Source organism: Onychostruthus taczanowskii, unplaced genomic scaffold, assembly GCF_017590055.1.
Source record: "Onychostruthus taczanowskii isolate IOZ18803 unplaced genomic scaffold, ASM1759005v1 scaffold2, whole genome shotgun sequence".
Taxonomy (NCBI): Eukaryota; Metazoa; Chordata; class Aves; order Passeriformes; family Passeridae; genus Onychostruthus; species Onychostruthus taczanowskii.
The window spans coordinates 18,300,821-18,319,037 of NW_024499239.1; the positions used below are offsets into that span (position 1 = coordinate 18,300,821).

An 18,217-nucleotide genomic window follows, 5' to 3' on the forward strand; every position below is an offset into this window, starting at 1 on the left:
GTACGTGCATGTGGTCCAATAGCTGTACCTTACACAGGGCCAAGGGAGGGAAAAGAGAAACACAAGAGAGGGCACTTTATGCAAATATCCCATGGAATTATTACCCTTAAGGAAATCATGGGGCAAGCCCTAATTGCTGTTGTCTAATGTGTTCTTCTAGGGAGGAAACCCGAGCATGCAGGGCCACAGCTGCATTCTGCTGCACCGTCCCGTGACCTGTCACTGAAGCTGAAGTAACATCTCGGTCCTCAGCTTGTACAGGCAGGAGGCCAAATTGAAAGAGGTGAAGTGATGCCCAGAGAGGTTGAGTGAGTAGCTGAAGAGCTGAAGAAGTTTTCAAGATACCTATGATTTACAGGGATTGTTCACTTTTGTTCTTAAAAATCAAACTCCTCAACTTTCACAGCTATTATATATAAGCCCCACAGACTGGGGTTGCAGTGGAACTCAGTATCCGAAACATGATGTTTCAAGCAAGTTGTGGACATTCAAATGGTTGCCTTTAGAGTGTTTTGAATCATAGAATCATATAATGGTTTGGGTTGGAAGGGACCTCAAAGATAATTTTGATCCAACCCCCTGCCATGGGCAGGGACACCTTCCCCTAGACCAGGTTTGATGACAGTAAGTAGAACACCAAAAGAGTTACTTCATTTTATTAGCTTTTCTTTCAAAGCATCAAAAGAATTAGTAGTAGAACAAAAAGCAGAAAAGCCATTTGACTGAATTTAATATTTTATATCATTCTTTTTTCTAATCAACAAACTTTTGCATTTCCTCCACATATAGAATAAATGCTGAATTAAATACATAGGGTTCTTAAGATCACTAATTGCAGCTTTTACTAATAATAAAAATTTAAAATATTGTTGCTCTGATTAGTTTTACAGGATATGGGATTGCCTCAAAGTCACTTACTTGGCCAAATTTTGCTATCAGACATATATGTGGACTTCTGACAACTCTTCTGTCAGTTGCCAGTGTAGAACTGGTGACAGTAGCAACATAAGACCAGTATTAGGGGATTCAGAGGAATAAGGTGCTATTAGTTCTCTGTATAAGAAGTATATATTCACTATTAATTTATTTTGTAAACTTGGAGTTCTTTTAATTACCTATTAATTAATATTCAAGGCAAACCCAAAGTTTAACTCAGACCTTGGTCTTGGGGCTGGAATTTGGTTGGGAACAGATGGCCATCTATTGCCATGGTAGCCATTTTAGAATCTTCTGCTCCAGCATATTCTAAATATGCTCCTGGTCCTGAAGGGAAAGGGCCTCCAACAAGTCCTGTAGGACATATTTTTCAGCCCTTTGTGGGCATCTCCAGAACTCTGAGTTCAGAACTCTGGACAATGTGATACTGTATTAGACACCACGTTTATGCAACTGCATGCCACCATGGCTACCCAGGTGGCTCATTTTCTGACAGGGGTGAATTACAGCAACTGCAAGGCTGTTGTACAGGATGAAACTCCACCATGCACTGGGAGTGCACAGCAAAGGACAGGCCTGGTCCTGACTGTCTTGCAAGTGTCTGACACCACAGAGGTAGATTCACTAGTCTGAGATTATAAAATGGGTCAGAGCTTCCACCAGGCCCCAGAATAGCAATGCAGCTGCTCTGATCATGTTACTTCTCAAAAGGGATAGCAAAGGCTGCCCACAGAAAGCAGGAGGGAAGGAAACAATAATAGGACCTCAAACCCTTAACAGGGTTTCAAGGATAACTACACCAGTGCTCAGTCCTTCTAAAAGTATCATGCTAGAATATAATTTCTCAACTCATTGATTCAATCATTAGGGATGCAGATTCTCAGATTGGTGAGCTAAACAAAGAGATGCAAGGGCTTTCCATGGTAAGACTTGAAAACATCACAGATAATAAGGGGAAAGATAATATATCAAGTTATAAACCCCCTATTTTTTCAAATTTTCTCTACAAAAGACTCTAGTATTTGTGGCCACTTTCCCTTCCTCAAGCCTTTGTATTTTTCCATAACAAGACTTAAAAATAAAGAAATACTAAATGTGGAAAGTATCTTATCTGTGTTAAAGTACAGTCAGTATGACAGGTTACATTCAACAGAGAACACAGTCTCAGAACTTATATTTTTGTTTGTGGCTCAAACACACACTTCTTCAGTGGCCCTGGGCAAATCACTTAACCTCCCTGTCTCATTGTCCCATTCTTTAGGATGAATGCAATGCTGCTTATTTATCTACCTGTAAAAGGTGTGGTGAGGATTAATCAGTGTTTGGAACACCATTTGAGGATGTGAAGCACAGCATGCATGGTAAACCAATAAAGCCAAACACTCCTTCTAAAACTGTTCAACATATGGAAAAATAAGGTCAGTTTGTTCTTCAAGACAGAACTGCTTTTTGAGAAAACATTCTGTCTTTAGGCATGAAGGCTGTGGGGCAAGAAAGGTCATCTGGAGTAAGAGTTCTTGACAGCTTGTCCAGAAGCTGAGAACCAGAGAGCAAAGAAATACCCTTGCTAATTCTACTAGTGTGACCCCAACATTAAAATGATGATGCTGCTGCCTGACAAATTAATATACAAAGAAAGCACAGAGACAGTTTCACACTGTTTGGTTAATGTGCTCTCCAGTTATGCCTTTGTGCCCTAATTCATATATATCTTTGCTATTTCTGTTCTATAAAGATTTGGAAGTTCTGTCTCACCCCAAAGAATACAAGCAATAGATTGTTCTAGAAACCACTTGCCTATTTTACCATGACGCCGTTTCTGTCAAGCAGAGAAAGGCAGCAAACCTGCCTGGGATGAAATATATGCACAATCCCTTGATGTGAGTTTTAGCTAAATGAATTTTTAGCTTTTGTTTCTTACCTTCTCATTCTCCAGGTCTAACATCTTCTGTGTCAGTGCAGCTTCTGTCCCCTCTATCTGCTTCAACCACTACAGCAGTGTGAAGAGAAAAAATAGAAAATTAACAGAGATTTTTAAAAAGGTTCTACCAAACATTTTTCAAGTTTGTTGCCAGCACTTCCAGGCATATATGCCTCCCATGCTATGTATTTACTCTGGAGACACACATGAATAAACAGGTTGTGAGAGCACAGGCAGAATGGAGAACTGCAGAGACACACTAAAGACTAAACAACTGGAGGTTGCTTTCCAACAGAAAATTAAATGGGGTTTTTCCCTGTAAAGTTCAAGAAACAAAATAGACTTGGGTCAAGAAGGCAAAATCAACCTGATTGTTTTTTACTCAAATGCTTGTTGGCCTGATTTGTGAAACCCTCATCTCACTTCAGGCCTCCAGTCCGTCATTTTTCCAGAGGGCAATTTAAACAAAAGTCAAGGTGAGAAACTCAACACTTAATTCTGCACAGTTTGCTACACTCTTTGTGGTAAAAGGCTCACTTGTGAAACATGGGTCATGTAGAGGGAAAAATAAAACAGACAGACAGACGGAAGCTCTTGTAGTTGCTACTACGAATCCCTTACCATTGTGGTGACATTCAAAATAATCAGAACGAAGAACAGCAATTGCATTCCAAAGGTAAAAATTACACATTGTAATAGATAAATGCATGGATACAAGGCTCTTGCTCAATTACTAATTCTCATCAGGAATTTGTTAATATTTCCATTTAAGTTTATTGGAATGGATGGAATGGTCAGTTCTGAATTATTTAATTTCATTTCCCCACTAGTCTTCAATAAGGACCCATGACTAACTTACAGAGAGCAGATTTGCCACTGATAATTATTGCTCCTCAACTGCCTTGTTTACTAACACGGGGCTACTCATATCTGCTTTAAGTCTTTTGGTAACCTTTGCACATCAACTCCTTTAATTTAGTGTTTTGGTGAATTCATTAGGCCTCAGACTCAAAGGAATTAATGACATATTAGCTTTATTCCCCAAGATTTACATAAGAAATTTCAAACATAAGTTTACAACTTATGAAATGTGAATTCATTGCTTCATTTTGAACCTTCCACTATTTAAGAGACTGATGGAAAAATGGAAATTTGTTTTATCTGCTTAGCAGGTCATCTTCCTACAGGAAAAAAATCAACAGGAACGCCATATTCCCCAGAGATTCTATTTTCACCATGTTTGTTTTCTTCATTTTGAAGGTGACAAGCTGAAAATATTCCTAAGGAAAGCCTCACCATGGATATTTGAGGATCCTGAACCTTTCAAACCAGTGGAAATGGAAAATCCTGAGCACCTCTCACAGCTACCCTCAATCAAGTGAAGGGCTATTTGCAAAAATTAGAGGTCTAATTTTTTTTAAGGTATGCAAATTATATGCAAAACTGAATGTTGATTCTGAACATTCTATGCCTTTCACAAACCAAGGGGCACAGGAGACACAAAGTATTTTTGGGAGTCTGCATCTTAGCCTTTTATAGTGGGGTTCTTCTCCTTTCATTTTTTGGTTGTGAAGTGCTAAAATTCCTTCTCTTTTAATGCCACAGCCCAGTGAAAAACCATAAGGATTTTAGCCCTCTTCCCCATTTTTATTTTGCTTATAGCAATTACTCATTTAAATGAATGATTATTAAATTACCTAATGTAGATTATTTACTTTATGGCATTTAGATAAGTAGATTATCAAAATTATATCAATTAAAGCAATTATTAAAACTGCTCAAATTTTAATTTAAAATATCTGATTCTGAATTTCAACAATACATCAGGAAAGATTTCATGGAAACATGAAAAGGATGCAGAGAGCTTCTTCAGAGAAATATGCAAGTCCTTCTTAGTTCTAAATGTCACCCCTTTCATATACAGATTATATTGTCTGGAAGTAAAAAACTAGCCATACAGAAATGAGTGACCTGATTGTCTTGTGCAAACTACTTTTTCTCTATGTCCACTGATTTACAGAGGAAAGGACCACTGACTACTGTGAGCTTTTTCAGTCACCCACAGAAAGAAATGAGCCCAAAAGGACCATGGGCACCTTACAACTGCTCCCAGAGCACTAAGGACACCAGCACTTCTGGGAATGGAGTCTCTTGTGTTAAGTGGATTTTTAGTACTTTATGCTAAGGGAGTATCTCCAAAATATGTTTTTATTTTTAAACTGGGTTTCTTTCTTAAGTTTGGCTTTACCTCAAGACATCACAATCCCAACATTCATGTAAGAATGAATACATGCTCCAATCCAGATGACCTGAACAGAAAAGCCATGCTTCCCTGGCAATGTTATGAGGTATCTTAGAAGACACAGCATTTTTTAGCAGAGAAAAATATTTACTGAATTCTACCTTTTCACAGAGGGAAAGCACAGTCCCAGCTTGGATTATTGCAACCTGCTCTTCATTTCTCAAATTCTAAAATACAAAAAGATGCATTTTAAATTGGATTAAAAATTCATCCTTTAACACAAGCAGTAAGTTTTAACCATACTTCAAAAAGTAAATCAATTATAACATTTAGGATTATAGACATGACCAAAAGGATCCCATGACTGAAAGTACTGAAAATTAAACCAAGGGTGCTTAGTTTCACTCTATTTCAGCACACCAGCCTCACAACATTTTTTCAACAGATCACTCAACAAAAATTAAGTGGTTTCAGTCAGGGATTTTGCAATTTTTTTCCCGTTTTTGCCAGTTCACTGGACTAAGCCTTGCAGCAAGTGAATCTCACCTTCATGCACTTCAGACTTCCAATTAAAGAAAACAATGCAAAGAGTAAGTGCCATAGAAACCTCCACAGGACTTGCAACATAACATGCAAATCTAGAACTTAAAACTAGTATTAAAAATACCTCAATCTGTTAAATCTAGCTATAAACTGGACTCAGCTCCCTGGATGTTTGTGCCCCAAATGAGATTTTATACTGTATTTAGCAATAAAGAGGGAAAAGGGGAGAAAGTTTTCCTTGCCTTCTCCCAGAAAAATCCACTCCTGGCAGTGACAGCCTTCACAGCAGAATGTGCTACTATTACTACTCAAGAGGGGTAATTCACAACTTGGTCTGGCTTTGACTTGTTTTGCATCTTTTCACTTTGCCTGTTACAGTGCCTGTTTAATGTATCATTTGGCCAAGACCAAATCCTACCTTAAAAAAATACTCCTTTCGCTACCATCATTTTAACTAAAAATTTTCATGTTGTAAAAGCCATTCCTAAGCATTTATGTTCTTCATACAAACACAGACATAAAAAAATCACCCTGTGCACTGTCTTGGATGTTAGTATCTGCTGTGGAAAACAAATGCTTTAAATTAACCATGAAACTGGAGATACATGTAAAAGTAAAAAATGTTACCCCATTATCTCCAAGAATATCTAGCTTCTTCATAAGTTCAGATATATTCACGTCCTGAAAAAGATGTTTGACACTTATTTTTTATGAAGTAGGTCAGAAACAGTTTTTATATGCTATATTTTATGTACCCTTTATTCTTTTCTGTGTGTGAAAAGACTTTAAATGTAAATAAGTGAAACATAGTTTTGCATCACAATTACAAAAGTAATTACTGGTACTTTAAGACAAAACCAAAAGTCACTGTGAATTATAACAAGCAACCTGAATGTCTGCACATGAGGGCAGAATGTTCCTGTATCGTTCACACTTTTCATCCTGCTAATGTGTGTAGAGGAAAGATCAAAACTGATAAACAGGTTTAAAAGATGTAAAGAGAAAGGGCTTAAAAGACTTTTTTTTGTTTGTTTGTATCAAGTGGAACATCAACCACATGAAGCTACAGAAGTTACAAGGACAGAGAGTATGAACAAGTAATTGCTAAGAAAGAAATTGTTCAGAATTTGCTTGGTGGTTTGCTTTTTATTTTCTTCGTTAAACAAAACCACAGAGTTTCAAATCAGCCTTACAGTGGCAGAAGGGAATGTGCACAGTGGGCTGAACATCCTCCTCCAAACAGCTTATCAGCTCATAATCATCTTTCTGATTAGAAAGCCACATTTCTCTGCCACTCAGCTCCCAGATAATGAACTTAACAACCCATCCTTATTAAGGCTCAGCCACTGAAATAAAGAAAACCACTCCTCTGATTCAGAAAAGAGAGGAAAAATTCACGGAATCACATAATCACAGAATATGCTGAGCTGGAAGAGATGCATCAAGATCACTGAGTCCAACTCCTGGCTCTACACATCATCATCCCCAGGAGTCACACCATGTGCCTGAGAGCATTGTCCAAACACTTTTTCCACTCTGTCAGGCTGGTGCTTGTGACCACTTCTCTGGGGAGCTGTTCCAGTGCCCAACCACCCCCAGGGTGAAGAACCTTTCCCTGATTCACATGATGTCTGTATTTAACATTGTGCCAGGATCCATTCCTAGGCCCCAGAACGCTATTTAAAGTCTAAAAAGTTGTTGGAAAGGGTCATGGAACTGTCTGGAAGTTAACGTGGACCAGGGATCATTTCCACTGACAGCCTGCATGCAGCCATGCTGTTTGAAGGCAGGAAGCCTTGAGAGCATGGGAATAGCCCAGTCCATGTTAGTCTAAAATGCTTAATACACATATATAAAGCAAAAGAGCCTAAAAAATGTTAAATGCTGCCACCCTCAAGTTCTACTCATACTCAGCACTTAGAAAAGGCCAGCATGCCACAGGGCCATGTGCAGTTTTCAAGTTTTTCTATCTTCAGTCATCCCCTCAATCTCTTCCCAAAAACTTCAGGGGTGTTCCCAAATGCTACATGAGCTATTTAACTGTACACATCACTAACTCTGGAATGGTGCAGATCCTGATACACTTGTGTTTGGAAGGATGTTAAAAACAAAACTATTGATTACAATGAGCATTGACAAGCCTAAACAGGAACTTCTTTAGTCAATGAGTTACACTAGTGAAGAATGGAATTTACTTGCATCTATTGAGCCAGAAATAATTATTCTAATAATTTATTTCCATCTGATGCAGAGGAGGAATAAGAAACCAAATCAGATTTTGCATCATTCTGTAATCTACATTGCTACTGATGGCTAATAATTTTTAAAAGCACTGAGGTAAAAAGGTCAACTATTTCAGTCTGCCCATTTTAGGTGACTGCCCCACCTTCCAGGTAAGCAAACTGAAAGGCAGATTGAAAAGAATGCACCTGTTAAAGCATATCACAGATGACAATGGAAAAAAGGGATTATGGATTCTGGTACACTGCTACAGCCTACATGCAGATTAGAACAACAGGTAAGCTAAAAGTGGGTCTGGCTCTATTTGTAGGTGATATGCTAACTGATGACTCTGTGGGCTTTGGGAGATGAGAATCCAACCAAATCTGTAGGTAAGAAGCAGATTTTAACTCTTTTCTCTCAGACTACTCAACTTCCTAAAAATATGCAGGGACAATTTCTGTTTATTTCCTCTAGAGATCACGCTGTGCTCATTAAAGCACTGAACAGCAACAAGCCTCCTGTAAGAGGACTTGTAAACACAACTAAAAATTCAACCATAAATCACTAGTGAGCGACACTGAGATTGTGCTTTAGTTACTTGTAGAAAAGTTACCCAGCCCTGCAGTGTAACATTATTGACAACACAAATCTGAATTCAATCTTAAGTGAACCAGCATGCAAATCAAGTTGCAGAAATAGACTGTTCATGGGGAAACAGGAGTGAAAAGAGTAATTCTTCCTTCCTTATATCAGAAGGTAATCAAGGAAGATCCTGATGTCTACCTTGATCTTGATCTAAAAGAGTTCCACCAATCTGAATGAGTTCTGGGCCAGGCACCTCATGCTTCAAGGCCCTGGCCTTGGCAAATAACGTAAGCATATTCATTTAACAAATAAAAAGCCTTCACTAAACTGGGTGTAAAATAAGGTCTGAATGTCGTTTTTCTGAACTCAGATGAAGACATTTAATATCATGAACCATGGACTGGGCAAGCCTGACAAGGAATCACATTAACATCAAGATTCTTCCCTAGACTAAATGTAAATTTTCTTGATTGACCAGCCTTCAGTTTCACTGAGGAACTCCTGACATAAGCAGATCATATTCTTACAAACTGTTTTCCCAGTTAAAAATATCTTTTCCTACTGAATTTTTTTCTCTTGCATTTTCTTCCCTGGTAAGTGTCAGAGGTTTGTTTGGATATTAGACTGGTCATTCAAGAAAGGTTCAGCCATCCAACTGTTTCTAGTGTTTCTCTGCATATACCTTTATTCCTTCCTGATGGCAGAACAGTTGAAGTGCACTTCCATTGTTTTCAGGGAAGGTGGTTATATGAAGATTAAATGCTGGTGACCTTCGCTCTCTCTCCTGAGGAAAGATTTGTTTAAAAATAACATTTGTGAATATACATTAACATTTATTCCCCACTTTTACAAAACATACTTGTACATTAAAAGGCAGATTCCTACTCTCATTCCAGATCTATTCTATTTCCTCTTACTTTTACCATAGTTGAAGAATTTTGGCTAAATACAAATATTGTGTTAGCTGCCAGCTGATTCCATGCACACAGTTTCTGCAATGTGACACTCCCAGCTGCAGAACCCTTGCAACACTGGCCCTAATTGACTGAAGCCCTGAAATACTCTGCAGGTTTTTATGTTGATTATAACCTTATTTAATTACTGTTTTCTTTCATGGAACAATAAAAAAAATTAGAAAGAAAAATCTGCAGAAAAAAAATTTAAACTCCATCATGAAATAGTATTATTGAATATTTTCTCACTAGAATTAAACCTGTGTGTTTGGTCCCTGTTTTTTCTACAGTCTATCTTCCTATCACAGCATTTAAAATCCTCATTCACTCCAAAAGCCAAGATACTAGAGTATGTTGAAAGGCAGCACTATTCTACAGTTAAGATGTTCTTTGTGACAAAAAAATATAAATTCTTATCTATCTAAAGATATTTAGAATATCTAAAACTTAACTGGTCCATCAACATGACTTCCATGCCTTTCTTAAAATTACCAACCTATTATTTCTTCAGAAGGCAGATATAACAAACAAGCAACTTCTGTCTAAATAAAACTTGTGCTTGTGAAAAATGACTGGACTGAAGGCTCTGGGCAGCCAAGGCATGGGGTCTTACTCTGAATTCTCTGGCCACAAGAACATGAGCAAGAAACACCAGATTTCATCTCCATGTTGCAAGGGGATGCTTTGGCAACATGAGCTTCATTTTCTCAGAGAGACCACTACTACAAACACTTCAGTTCCTATGACCATCCATGTATTACTCCATTTTCTAAATCACAAACGAGTTGCTTTAATTGATATGGCAGGCAGGCTACATCCATTCACTTAAACCAGTTACAAAGCATGGCAAATCTTGTTCATTAATTAGGTTAAACCTAATTTGAAACTACTGTGTAGAGAGAAAAATCTCTGTAGTCTATGTGATTTCCCCCCTCTTTGGTTTTTGAAAAATAATATTTACATCAACAGTCTAATTCTGAAATGGGCTTAAATAATGTCTTAACTGTTGTAAACCAAAACCAGAACTTTAATTCTTATCCAAATTCAGTTACGATTTTAGATCTTGTAAAAAATTCATCAGTTGCTATTGCATTCATCTCACCTAAACTTGCTTTAATTGATAAATAAATGATTGTGTTTTATACTTTACCTAATTTTCATCTGAAATAACTGTGCTAAAAAGTTCTGTCCTGATTACCAGAAGAACTGGTGGTTTTTCAAAAGCATTCCATTGTCACATTGGTGTCTACATGCTTGTCTACTAAAGAAAAAATCTTTTCTTGCAATCACACAAAAATACTTCCATTGTTATTCTGTGAAAGAATTTTTCCAAGCTTTGGCACATGACAAAATCTTACATGACATACTGAGCTGTTTTTGATGTGATTCTTCTATGTGAAAAATACATTCATGAAGGATCTGTTGAAGAATATTTGTTCGTTCCTTAAGAAATCTCTTTTGGACAGTTTTTCTTCTAAGAACACCCATACTTTAGGAAGCAATTTCTAGTGCAATGGCCAATTGAAATGCTAAATTGTTCTCTATTTTTCTTTACAATCCTTTCATAAAATATAAAGATATGTATTAGAATGCATATATATTTTTCTGAACATCTACTGAAATTCTAGTAACCTAAATTCATAATTTTGAATATAATGGGCTACGACATCAAAACATATGGTTGATAAAGGATGAAAAAAAGATTAAGAAATGTCAGACAAAAAGAAGGTCCACATAACGGGAAGACATGACATTTTCATCTTTATCAGAGAAGTTACACATGCTGAGATTTTTGGTGAAACGTGCTGGGTGGTAAAAATGGAGGAGTGACAATGACAGGTTTGTCAGAGAGTTTATTCTAAGCAGTGTTAAGAATGCTGGTGATCTTTGAAACTGAACAATGTGTCATCAGGCAATACAACCATGTGACAACTGTGCATCACACACAGACACTGCAGTGCTAAATTCAACATGAGCCCAGTTTGTGAGGGGATGAGAACCATTGCTTTCAGTTGTCATCACAGGCTACATGTTCAGTGCTAACAAAATAATTTGGCTTATTTCATTTATGCAAAGTATGGCGTTTTTTTGGTACAGGCAACATACTAGTTTAACACACAGAAGTTATATTTCTGCTTTACCACTTTTCTTTGGCATTGCCAGAGGTTTGGGGTTTTTTCATGTTCATTGATTAAAGCCAATTATCTCCAGTCCATGACCACTTTAAACCATGAGAAAATGGATTTAAGGTAAGAGGAATTCTTTGGAATCTGCTATCAAAATGTGTTCTTTTTAAGATAAATTTACTTCACATGAATGTTGTCGACATTAAATCCATGAAATTTAAAGCAATTCTACATTGATGTGATGGACATGTCAGATCTTTCATCAGATCACTGCATGCAAGATGTGAGAAGGTGTGTTAATTTAATCAATGCCAGCCAAGGCTGTAGAATACATACCAAGTGATTTTACATGCAGGAAAGGAGGAGTTATGGAAATGAAACAAATAAAAAAGGCAAAATATTGCAAAACAAAATATTTTATTAGATGAAAACCAAACTATATGCAATTTATATTAGCTATATTACATCTTTATAAACATTAGTGAGCATTCTCTCCAAAACATATTAAGGCAGTGGCATCAATTTCATTCTCCCAAGATACAACATTTAAAAAATAGATACCTAAGTGACTTCCCTTAAACATGCACCAGACATCAGTAATCTTTACAGGAATTTCAGCTTGGGTTCAAACATAATTTCTGCTCCATTTGAGAGTTTGCAACAGAGAGAATCTCTTACTTCAAGCTCTAGCACTCTGAATTCTAACAGCTCATTCTGGTCTTTTGCATCTTGCATCTCATTCTTCAGCTGATGTTCTTCTTGTTCCATTCGGTAAATCTGTGAGACAAACACAACATGGGAACACACTGTAAGCACTAGAAAAGATCCTGCACAGAGGTACAAGCCAGGGGTTTAGACAAAACTGTTAATTATTTCCATTTTTCATTACACATCAGGCTGTGTCATGTAGATAAAAAGTAAGATCATATCAGAAAGTATTTCTGAGAGCTGTCAGCAGAAAATGGTCAATGTTCTCTTAGAGTAATAATCTGGAAGTAGCATAAGTGATATGAATATTGTATCTAAATAAGTTAAGCAGTAGAAGTTTTCTTTTAAAATACAGCAAATTAAAAACTGAATTACATTAACATTTGGGTAGACTGTTCTCATTGTCTTTGCCTAATTAGACATCTAATTTTTTTACAGTATATGAAAGACAATAAGGGTGTAGTTTTAATGACTACTTTTTAATTTGCCAGAATTTTGCCTGGGGGTACTAACAATGACAAAACAGAAATTCAATACTGGCTATTAATTATGCCAACTAATAGCTTTGGTCTGCTGTCTAGTTTAACTGGGTGATCTTTTTCTTTGTACAAAACTACATAGAAGTATAGCATCTGTCATAATGCACTTTAACATTTATAGTGCCCATTTAAGTGTCCAAGTAAATTAAACCTGTCTGTAGCTTCTTTTAATCATGATATTTTATTTGGTTATCTTACTTGTATTATATTAATATTAAGCTAATAATTAACAAAATCAGTTCTTTGTCTTCCTGAGCTGATTAGCCAACTTTCCCACCACTATCAACTAAGAACAATGCAGATGCTCAGCTCTGAGTATCTCAGACAGTTAATATAATAACCCTTAAATCAATCAGCATTATTATTGTGTGGAAAAGCTATAAAAATTTTGAAGGGAGCAGGCAGTTTTGTTAGTGGTCAGGAAATAATAATCTTTGTGTAACCGTGTGTTTTGTTTGACACTAGAAACCTCAGCCAGCTTGGGCCTTTCTGGTGGCTATCCATGTTATTCCACAATAAAATCAGCTGTGATTTCTGAAGAATATAAAAGCATGTTGGTACTTCAATCAGAGACTTTTAAGTTTCTGTTTCTGGTGAGAAATAAAGCAATTTCATGCTGATTTTATAGTACTTAGTGCATTCAATTTCTTCTACAATAAAGGGCAGCAATGTTGAAAATATTCCCACATACCTTCTCTAGCAACTCCTGATTTGTTCTAATTAACAGCTGCTTTTCTTCTACCCATTTTGAATCCTGTGAGGAAAATACATGTTTTGTTAAAGAAGACAAATGAATGCCTACACTAATCAGATTTCAGACAAGCACAAAATGGTCACACAGTGAAAAATAAAGCCATCATAAATGTTTCAAGGCTGTACAGCATTTTATACTACAGTGAAAATAAAAGTTCCCTCCTGTAGCAGTCTTTTGTTTCCTAGTATGTTTCAGCTAGCATGCACTTTAAATTCTTTACATGTCGCAATTGTGGGTTACCATAGTTATATGCTTTATGTCATTTTTAAAACATTTATTTACTCAGCTGAACTCAAAACTACTGCTTTCCATTGCAAAGGTTTGGAAACTTTTTTACAAAATCATCCCATTTTAAGTAATGCAATACAAATACAAAGGGAGAAAGGGATGAAAATGCTTACTACCCCAAATGACCAAAAAGAAGTTCAGCAATATCAAGGTAATCACCCTCTGCTAAAAATCTGAGAATCTGGCTAATACACAGTGTTTGTGACAAGAAATTCAAGGCTGTGGAGAAAGGGAAGTGATGCAAGACATTGTATACATTTGGAAACTCTTTCCAATTAATCACCTGTTCCAAAACACATCTTTCCTTTTAGATTTTCCCATGGCCTCAAAAGGCCTCATCAAATATCCCTTTAAAGAGCCAAGCTACAAAAACTCATGGCCAGCCATTGCTGGACATTGTTTTAATGGATTATAACAGCAAAATTTGCTCTTGTTTTTCCTACAGAGAAATCTATTTACATAACCTTGCTTATGCTGCTCTAAAAGGTTTATTAAAACAATATCCAACACTTAATATCCCATACTAACTCTAGATCAAATTATCTTCTCGCTTCAAGGGATGATTTATTTAAAATTTAAATGCATTTACTAAAGTATTAAGGACAATAAATTCTTTTTCAGAAAGATATTTGCACACTGAAGTTGCATAAGGAATCAATAAAATCTGGATATCCCAGCCCCTCAAATATCCTTGAAATGTCAATCTAAAATATTATGGTATTACATTGAGTCTAATTAGCATTTTTGAAAACATTTTTTTTCTACTTACTGTCTGCTACAATAATCTCATGTTGTACTGTTCTCTCTACCTTTTTCCACTCATGCACAAAAATGCATTTCATGTGATAAACAAGCTCTTAATGGCTGTGGTGTTATAAGAGTACCATACTAAAATGAGTACTGAAAGGCATTACACTTGTCAAGAATTTTTGAGGCAAGTGAAAGAAACGTTGAAAATAAAATCTGGTTTGTAGTTTAGTATTTAACTAGCATTTTACTAAGGTCAAGCAATGAAGAGTTGCATGCACAGATATAGGGTGGACATCTCAAAGCATGGATATGGATATGGATGTGGATATGGTAAACATACCCACATGGTCAGGTTCAACAGCTATATCAGACTGCAGCTTCAACTGCTTCATTTCACACAAGTAGAAAAAACAGATCAATCTGCTCTACCAGTAATAAATTTCTGCACCTTTCTTGATGGAGTCCAGCCACACTTTCTGAGGAAACCTGAACTCCAGCAGAATTGTATTTACACATCAGATCACTGAGACAGTGGAGCATTCATCCATCTGGCACACTGCATACTCCAATACTTTTAGATTTATTATTTGCCATTATTAAAATGCTTTAAGAATTTCTTTACTTAATATAAAATTTCTTATGCATGCACTTCAATGTACCATGAAGAAATGGATCATTAGTTTTGTGTTACTTCTGGGGGAATACGGACAGGTCCAGCCAGAAGAGAGATTAACAAAAGCCACTGCAGTTACTTTGAAATTACACATAAGTTGTTATAAACCAAGCTTCACATAATTTTTGAACAAGAAGTTTCTAATCTCATGCTCTGAAATAGACTTCAGGAAACTTTCAGGAATAATATACTTTTGATTAATTATTTCCTTTACAAACACACTTTAGAGGCTGGCTCCCAGAATGAGCATTCCACAATTATTATTAAATCATCATCACTACCATGACATCTAAATGACAAAGTAGTAATAAAATTATTTTTAAAAAAATCACATAGTGCACAAAGAATTCAGTTTATCATACAACCATTTATTTTGTTGACTGCAAATACTAACAGGTCAGGAGAACCAAGCAGGTTCTAGAGCTCCCAGGAAGACACTGTGATCCCCTCTGAGGAAAGCTAATGCTCAGTGTACAAATCAGCCCACTGGAAACAACATCATAGTGTTCCTTGCCACATCTCTGTTCACCCTCTCAGGATTACTCAGAGATACAAAGTGGAAAATGTGGTTCTGAATCTTAAAGTCATAATTGATTAAACTCCAATTTCCAGATACACCTTTTTGACATAATGCTCTTGCAGAAAAATCACAGAAGTAACTCCTTACATGGGTATCCAAATTAATTTCTCTTGTTTACATACACAGTACTTACATTATACACTCTACAGTCAACTATCTTGTTAATGTTTTCAACTACACAGCAGTTTGCTCACAACATCTTTCTTATCAACAAACCAAAATAGCAGCAGTAGATGCTTGAGAGGTCTTTGGTTTCATTTATTCTTCCAGAAGTTCATTGGGCCATCATTTTTAGATTGATAACATATTCTCAGTTTTTAGTAATATTGTATTTACACGGAATTCACTAAGCAAGTTGCAGTTTGTGTGGAAGCTAGCATGGATGGTTTTTGTCCTTAATTTGAATATGATCCCCAAACCTTTGCATTGATACAGAATCTTACTTACATCTTAAAGAATAAACCATAAAAATAGTGTTATCATTCATTTGGCATTATATGTAAGTTGTGTGAACTGCTACAGGATCATCAGTCTTTGAAATGTATATCTATAGCTAGCTCTATCTTATTACTATAAGCTACCTGCAAACTTAAATTCTTACTTCAAACAATAAAGCACAAAATAACATCTCCCCAATTTCTACTGTGTGTTCTAGCAGTCACACAACTGAACAACTTGCAAATGCATACTCATAACTCTTAATCAGACTTCCTGAGGGCCCTAGACCACATTAAATATGCATCAGTAGACACATCTTTGATGAGTATTTACATATATTATATATACTGAAGCACAAGGCCTGATTTTACTTTGTGTGATGGTTTGGGAATCTGAAAGCAACTGGGCCCTCTGAGACTTTAAACCCAGGAGAGTAACACCTCAAGTGGCTTCCATTAACCTCACAGGCTCAGTGTTCATATCTCTAGTGTGTCTAGAAGCTGGGGTTTTTGAAAATTTTTCTTTGGTAGACACCAAAAATATTCTCCAGTAGAAATATAGAATATTTATGTTATTAGAGTTTATAACAAATACTAACAAAATGGAAAAGAGGACAAAGCCCTTCACCAAATGACAACGGGAACAGAAAGTGCATGTACACATGGTTATTTTTATACTATCCTTTAGTGTATTATGTGTTAGAAAATGAGTCTGTAGTGACATTTTCTTAGAATGCAAAATCCTTTTCTTTATTTGAGTGATGAAATGCTGCAGTAGCAATCAAGCTGCACCATTCACACCAACACACCAGTAAGCAACGAAGACGGCCAGGGCACCGCTGCATGCAGCGGAGAACATGATGTGGTAGAGCACATTAAGAGAGCCTTTTACCTGTCCCTTCTCAATTAGAGCTTTCTCCAGGTCCTCAATTTTTGCCTGACACCTGAGAAGATCAGCTTGCAGTTGTTCCCGAGTCTGGGAGAGGAGAAGGAGGGAGAGGGGAAAAGAGAAATCAAAAGTAAATATATTTTCTATTATTTTATGGGCTGTCCCATCAGCTCTTCATGTTTTTCATTAAAATAGTTGGTTTTGTGTTTATGTTATAAAATATTTGATGTTGCCAGTTTAACAGGATTTTTCCTTCCTAGCCTAAAAAATTGCAAACATCTCAAATTCACTGACAAAGTTCTTACCAGTGGAAGAAAAAAAAAATTAGAAACTGAAAGAGCTCTAAGAAGCTATCCATAAGCTTTAGTAACTTAAGGCAAATGGGAAAAAAGGAACAAGGGAGAAAGAGAAATGCATTAAGCACTGAAAAAAGCATTTAGGTAAATGAAATACAATGACCCAAAACAAATTACATATCCCATAAACAGCATATGCTGGTCAGTTTTCCTCATTTACATGATCATTACACTCACGACTACACTACAGTGGGTATTACCCCCTAAATCCAGTGATGCCCTAAAAGGCACTGGATCATACAAGGTACTAAACAAAAAAAGGACATAAAACACGTGCTTCTGGAGACCCTCAGCCACTGAGGCTCCTTGACCTATCACAAGTATTTTTTTCCACCCTACTTCAGGTACTTTTTCACCCAAGCAGTTTAAATATTCCTGCAGGGATTTTTTTCCTGCTTCTGTGCATCTTTGGGTCCTTGCTTACCTTAAGCCTCACCTAAAAGTTATAGGAAATGTTCATCCCACCAAAATAAACTATGCAAAAAGCAAATTTATGACTCACGCCAGAGATGGATTTGCAAGGATGTACCAAAAACACCATTAAAAAGAAATAGCAACAATTTCCAAGACTACAAAAAGTACAGTCTGTAAACGCCTGCAAAATAAAATTTAAAAAACCCCATGAAGGCAAAGAAAATATATAATGGCCTCTCATAGGTGGCAAATAGATGACTGTCCCTGAAATCCTTTTTTTAATAGCAGATGGGGAGTTAT

General features: G+C 36.4%; 1 protein-coding gene across 1 annotated transcript in view; it reads right to left on the reverse strand.

Annotated features, from left to right (window-relative positions):
• JAKMIP1 (janus kinase and microtubule interacting protein 1) overlaps window positions 1-18,217 on the reverse strand; it is an 81,801-nt gene that overhangs the window by 20,497 nt on the left and 43,087 nt on the right. The window contains exons 11-17 of the mRNA XM_041402593.1: window positions 17,151-17,234; window positions 13,468-13,530; window positions 12,208-12,306; window positions 9,133-9,234; window positions 6,270-6,323; window positions 5,261-5,326; window positions 2,858-2,926 (exon numbers count right to left, since the gene is read on the reverse strand). Coding sequence (XP_041258527.1) covers window positions 2,858-2,926; window positions 5,261-5,326; window positions 6,270-6,323; window positions 9,133-9,234; window positions 12,208-12,306; window positions 13,468-13,530; window positions 17,151-17,234 — 537 coding nt within the window. The remainder of the gene's footprint in view (window positions 1-2,857; window positions 2,927-5,260; window positions 5,327-6,269; window positions 6,324-9,132; window positions 9,235-12,207; window positions 12,307-13,467; window positions 13,531-17,150; window positions 17,235-18,217) is intronic.